The sequence below is a fragment of the Oryzias latipes genome, chromosome 18, assembly GCF_002234675.1.
Source record: "Oryzias latipes chromosome 18, ASM223467v1".
Taxonomy (NCBI): Eukaryota; Metazoa; Chordata; class Actinopteri; order Beloniformes; family Adrianichthyidae; genus Oryzias; species Oryzias latipes.
The window spans coordinates 5,256,766-5,263,415 of record NC_019876.2 but is presented as its reverse complement, the minus strand read 5'-3'; the positions used below and the strand labels follow the sequence as shown (position 1 = coordinate 5,263,415).

Sequence of the window (6,650 nt, the reverse complement as noted above, 5' to 3'; positions counted from 1 at the left end):
TCTTTCAGTTTTCTTTGCTCCTTTATCATTTTTCAGAGCTGGACTCCTGCATCATTTTAGCAATAATTTCTTGGTGTGTGTCGTTCTGTGTGTGTCTTTGTGAAACACATCAGAGGGATTGGATAAAAAACAAATTGCTGTGAATATTATTTTTAGGTCTTATAAAATATTAAAAACTAAACCATAGAACTCATCAGTGGGATTACTCCAAAAATATTTGGCATTTCCCTAATTTTGTGCAACACCAACAGTAAAAAACCAAAAAACATCAGTCCATAAAAAATGATCTATAGTTTATTTATGATTTGATAAAGTGCAGCTGTTTTCCTGCTGTCTGTATGTCAAATACTGACACCAGCTAAATAGTTAAAATATCTACCATAGTCAGTAAATAATGACATTATTAACAAGAACTGCTGAGTGATCAACAGCACGCCATGATGAAGGTGTTGCGTAATCGCACTTCTCGCAGCCTGCACCCACCACCCCTCCCGTTTGCCTTCTCTAAGACAGGAGCGCAGAACTGCTGGGGGGGGGGGGGGGGGGGGTACCCTGGTTCCAGGCCGTTCCAAAGTCTGTGAAATAACAGATAATAGCAAACCGAAAGAGGCACAATTTTCTTTTCTTCCAAGCAGGAGGAGGCTTTTATTGTGAAAGAACCCAGACACCAAAGCCAGAATCAAGTCCAGTTTCTGATTCCGTGACACTCTGAGATCAAAGCTTCCGGTTCTGCTTTCATCTTTGTGAAATTCCTGCATTTGCTTGTTTTTGCCCCCCCGTTGGTTCTTAACGGTTCAGAACCTTTCAGACCCTGTTCTCCTCTTCTCAGTCAGAGCTGGGGGCTCGGCGGCGGGTCCGCAGCCTGCTGTCGGCCCGCAGCAGCAGCGACGAGTTTGACGAGGAGCCGCGGCCCCAGAGGGCCACAGAGCTGGCAGCCAGGTCCCACCCGGGGGCCAGTCCCAATGAGGAGGAGGAAGAGGAAGAGGAGGAGGAGGAGTCCGACTCTGAAGACTCTGATGAGGATGAAGATGAGGAGTCTTCGCAGGCTCTGGAGTACGACCCGGCGGACTACGCCAACCTGCCCGTCAGCACCGACATCAAGGAGCTGTTCCAGTACATCACACGGTAGGGCCTCCCCACGTGCACGGTCTACACACGTGCACGCTCTGACCTTCCTCTCCTTAGGTACACTCCTCAGAGCTTCGATCTGAAGCTCCGCCTCAAACCGTTCATCCCAGACTTCATCCCGGCTGTGGGCGACAACGACGCCTTCCTGAAGGTACAAACACTCATACGGTCCAGACGGTTCTGTTCTGTCTGACGGCACCCTGCTCTGCCATCTTCTGATTGGCCAGTGATCCAGGTGATTAGCCATGGGTGGAGCCAGAGGATCTGGTTAAGCCCCTCCTCTAAGGTCACCGAAGTTTGAGTTCTGGTGGTTCTGGTTGTTTCACTGACCCAGAGTCAGTAATAGTGTATGGACCCATACAGACCATGATGTTCTGATCTGGTTTCAGTTCCTCCTGAACCAGCAGTTCCAATCTGCTGAGAAACAAGTAGTTGTTCAGAACCAGAACTGGACCAGAACCAGGACCCAGCCCAGCTGGGCCCCTCTAAAAGTGTGCTGGTGTGGCGTTCAGGTCCCCCGTCCGGATGGGAAACCAGACTCTCTGGGTCTTCTAGTTCTCGATGAACCTAGTGTGAAACAGTCGGACCCTACGGTTCTGTCGCTGTGGCTGTCCGAAGAGAGCAAGCAACACGGAAGTGCTCAGGTACACACACCTGCAGACACACACACCTGCAGAGAAACACACACCTGCAGACACACACCTGTAGACACACACACAACTGTAGACACACACCTGTAGACACACGCACACCTGCGGACACACACACCTGCAGAGAAACCCGTGTGAGTCTTTGGTCCCGTGTGTGTCTTTGGCCATGTGTGTGTCTTTGGCCCTGTGTGTGTCTGTGGACCTGTGTGTGTGTCTTTGGTCCTGTGTGTGTCTTTGGCCCTGTGTGTGTCTTTGGCCCTGTGTGTGTCTCTGGACCTGTGTGTGTGTCTTTGGCCCTGTGTGTGTCTTTGGCGCTGTGTGTGTCTTTGGCCTTGTGTATGTCTCTGGACCTGTGTGTGTGTCTTTGGTCCTGTGTGTGTCTTTGGCCCTGTGTGTGTCTTTGGTCCTGTGTGTCTCTTTGTGAAACATATCAGAGGGATTTGATTATTTAAAAACCTGTTATTGTGAAAATCCTGTTTAGGTCTCATCAAGCATTAAAAACTAAATTACAGAACTCATCACTGGGATTACTCCAAAGATATTTGGCATTTTTCTAATTTTGTGCAACACCAACATTAAAAATACTCCAAAATCCTCAATACTTTTATAAACAAATGATCTATAGTTTATTTATGTTCTAAAAAAGTGCAGCTGTTTTCCAGCCTGCATTCCTGGCTTTCTTTATTTATAAGTAACTATCACCAACCAAACAACCATAAAAATAAATTTATATGGAAAATACAGACAAGTATTAAAAATGTCCACAATATTTAGTAAAGAATGATGCTATTAGAAGGAGCTGAGTAATTTAAGCCACTCAATGATCCAGGTGTTGCGCAATGGTCTCCATGCGACTTTTGACCTCGCAACCTTTGGCCACTACCACTCCCCTTCTCCTCCTCACAGACAAACGCGCCTCTTTCTCAAAGGCAGAAACGCCGATTCGCAAGTTTCAGGCCGTTCCATACTCTGCCATATATTTCACGATAGCAGAGCTAAAGTGCATCAATTACCAAAAGCAATCACTAAATCACCACCCTCTACTATCCAGGCCGGTACTGTTGCGCTCAAGTCTTGATTCACTATCCTCTTACTTATAAGCAGCTCCACTGCACATGTCCGAATCTGCTACCCGTGCCCCATGCAAAGCACAACCCCGGTTTGTCGAAAAAGACACTCACATAAGTTAACAGACAATCATATCTGTCTGTTTATTTTGTACATCCCCAACACCAGCCAAACAGCATTAACTTCACTTCTGCTCACAGCTCCCTCACTTATGGTGAGCGATTTAACACAACCGAGATTCCCCACTTCCCATGAGTCTTAGAAGCTGAAGGCTGGGCTAACCCCCAGATCGCCACAATATTTTTGATTTGCTATATGAGCAGTGCTATTTTTGGAGCATTCCAGTTAAATAATATTTACCCTTCAAATTATTTTTTTTACATTCTCGCTTTAACTGGGATAGTGATCTTTGTGTCTTTTGTGGAAATGATGTAGAAACTGTGGAACATCTTTTCTTTGAATATTTTCATGAAAAAGAGTTTTGGTCTTCTTTTCATAATTGGCTCAAATCCAAAAATATCATCATTAACCCTTTAAATTGGAATGCAATTAAAATTCGATTACAGTTAATTGACAAAAATCTGGACTTTCTAATTAATGCACTGATTGTAATTTCAAAGCATTTTATTCATACTTGTAAATTCTTAAATGTGAAACCTCACATTAATAGATTACTCAACCGTCTCAACCTAATCTCTAAATTTTTACATTACATGAATCATAAGAACGCCCAGACATTGTGTAATTTATTTGATCTATTTATACTTTTGCTATAGACCCTTACATTTATTGATTATTTTTTAAGTTATCTTTGTTTTCATATTTTTTTTTTTTGTCTATGAGACGTGATGACGTCATAACGTACGCCCATGAACGTGAACTCAGCCACAGAAGTCTTCAAGATGGCTTAGGTCCGATGCGAGTGTCAGCTGGCCCAAGTTGATAACGCACATACGTCTAGGTAAGTCGTATTATTTTATTTTTTATTATATTTTATGACTTTCGACTCCGTATTATATATTTGTTGCATCTTTTGATGTTCCTTCTAGTATATCCTTTCATGACGTGCCCTACGAGTTTGTATGTATCTTCGAATATTTGTTCTGAATTAAACAATTATGTATGTTTTGCAGTATCATGTCATCAGAGAATTATTGCTTGTGGTTAAAAGAAGTTGTTGGGGCAAAGTTTCAAGTTTTACGTTTACCGAGTTGGTTGGCGCAAATTTTAAATTATCTAACCGTTACTACTAGCTAACCGCTAGCACTGGCAGAGCGGCTGCCACAGCCACATATGAAATATGACTATGAAATACGATGAAATAGACTGGGAATTGCCTTTTTTTTCTACTACATTCTACCACAGGCTCTGTGATTTCGTAATCGTTATGTTTTTGTGTAACTTGTATTTCACGTAGTAACCTAATAAATGCAAATGTGGGCTAAGGTAGCTGCCTTACGCTAACATGTTCTCGTATCTTCTTTTAGTGAACCGGCGGTGCGTTTGAAAAATAAGAGCGGAGGTAAGTTTTGATTGTAATTAACATGGCTGCAATATTTAAGACACGAGCAGCTCCCAGTCCCACGAATCCTCCGGCTATGGAGAACATTTGACCTTATTGACAAATTAAATTAATTATAAAAAAGTAAAAATGTCCAAGCTACCTTAATGTTATGCAGCAGTTATAACTTTGTCCTGAATTGGGCTCGAGTTAAAGTACTAAATGCATCATATAGTTTGCTTAAGACTCAAAAAACGGTATTTTGGCCACTGGTTTGGTTGTGATTTGTGTTTCACAATGTCAAATATTTTAATATAACTGTTTTGTCTCTTCCTAAAACATCCTCTGAAATATGTCATTCTAGCTAATGCACAAATATTAAAAAAATATTAATATGCAACCTAGATTACATATTGTGGACAGAGTATTGAGGCTATTGTAAAATGCAGCGGTTTTTCCAAGCTACCAGTAGCTTGAAAAAGCTTTAAAATGCGTTTAACATTTTAATTTTTTTTTTGTAAATGTGAGCTGAGTTTCATCGCATCACAAATGTCAACCTGCGAAAACAGTTTTATTTTGACCTGGACAGACAGACGCAGAGGATGCTGATCTTGTTGAGACAGAAGGCAGCACGAACCGGAAGGCTCTATGCGACATTCTGCACCTCTATGATAAACAGGTGAGGTGTAACTGCATGGCATGATCAACATTATGCATTAGTGTAGCTAAAAGAAGGGGCTGACTTGGATCGGTTCATACTAATCACTGAGCGTTTCTAATAAAGTGAATGACTGTAAATGTTTACTTGTTTAATTTATAAATAATATGATTAATAATATTAATATAACATAAAAGTAAATTTATATACACAGGTATATAAATATACATACATATATATATATATATATATATATATATATATATATATATATACATAAGTATAATTTCAGTGCATGTCTGTCCGCTCAGTACAGCAGTTGTGGTGGAAGATGAGCTTGTGGTAGGCGACATTCCCAAATGGGTATTTTTTTGAGCGCTAATGTTTGTAGGGAAAGGGCAGCCTAAGAAAATACAGTTTTATGTGGAAAAAGGCTAATAAACCATTTTTGCTTTTCTTGAAATGTAAGAATGCTCTTTTTTATAAAGTTGTATAAGGAAATGGTGTAAAAAAGATTAGTGCTCGTTTTTTGCTTTTCCTGAAGACTGATTTTTTTTTTTATGGCTTGTGCACTTTTTCTTAACACAAATTGTGCAGTGTTTTACATTTTCTAGTACCACAAGTTGTTCAAATGTACTTGTGTAAGGTGGTTTAAAAATAAACTTGCAATTACAATTCTGCCTCAGTTTTTCTTTTGTAAGAATGTCCCTGACTAAGAAGGACAAATAAGACTAGTTTAGACTTCAAATGATTCATTTTGAGTTGAGATATATTAAAGTTTTTTAGTTCATTGACTAATGTATTAAGGTTCAATAAAAACAAAATATTCTAGTTAAGTAAAGTAAGAATCTTTAAGTTATTTAAATGAAAAGTTATAGTTAAATTTAGTTAAATTGTTTTATTTTATTCAGCTCAAAGATTTTAAGTTCAAATAACTTGTACTTTGTAACCCTTGTGCTATCCTAGGCACTTTAACACTGGGAGTTGGGTCATCTAGACCCATTAGACAGGGCTCTGAACCTTTTTTTCTTCAATGATTTGTGATCGTCACTGGTGTCCATGGATTACATGAAATCTTTCCACCTTTATCCACCTTTGTCATGGTAGGGAGAACACGTCAATGGAAGGGTGGGGTCATAGGATAGCACAAGGGTTAAGTAAGTCAACTTAAAAATTATTATGTAATCTGTTTCCTCAAAAATTTTGAGTTAACTGAACTTATTCGGGTTTACAGTGTACATTGTAAACTACGGAGCCCGTGTCCTGACATTAAGATATAAAAATATATCTTGTTCCCACAGATTAATATCTTGTTCCCACAGGTTATTATGTCGTTCGCACGAAATACTATTCCGTTCCCACAAGATACTATTGCGTTCCCTCAAAATACTATTCCGTTCCCTCGAAATGATTAACTCGTGCGAACGCAATATTTATGTCGTTCGAACGCAATAATTAATCCGTTTGAATGCAGTAATTATTCACGTCATAAGTCATACACGCGGATATGCCCTCTGTACGCCGGCAAAACTAAGCCGCTTTCAGCGGTAACTTCCGTGTCTCTGTGACCCATATTCGTTCAAAAAAGGAACATGAAAAACAAAAATGATCACTTTAATACTGTCTCAATGAATATAAGAAAAAT

General features: G+C 40.0%; 1 protein-coding gene and 1 long non-coding RNA gene across 2 annotated transcripts; both read left to right on the top strand.

Annotated features, from left to right (window-relative positions):
- Positions 1-790: 790 nt before the first annotated feature.
- Positions 791-1,961, top strand: LOC101154808 (intraflagellar transport protein 46 homolog; the record flags this gene model as incomplete). Its single annotated transcript, XM_020711811.2, has 3 exons — positions 791-1,125; positions 1,186-1,279; positions 1,641-1,961. Coding segments are annotated over 3 exons (657 nt in total), but the record flags the coding sequence as incomplete, so codon positions are not given.
- A 1,375-nt stretch (positions 1,962-3,336) lies between these two features.
- LOC111949306 lies at positions 3,337-5,180 on the top strand. The gene is made up of 3 exons (XR_002875322.1): positions 3,337-3,807; positions 4,334-4,368; positions 4,937-5,180. It is a non-coding gene; the product is annotated as an uncharacterized LOC111949306 (long non-coding RNA).
- The last annotated feature ends 1,470 nt before the right edge of the window (positions 5,181-6,650 follow it).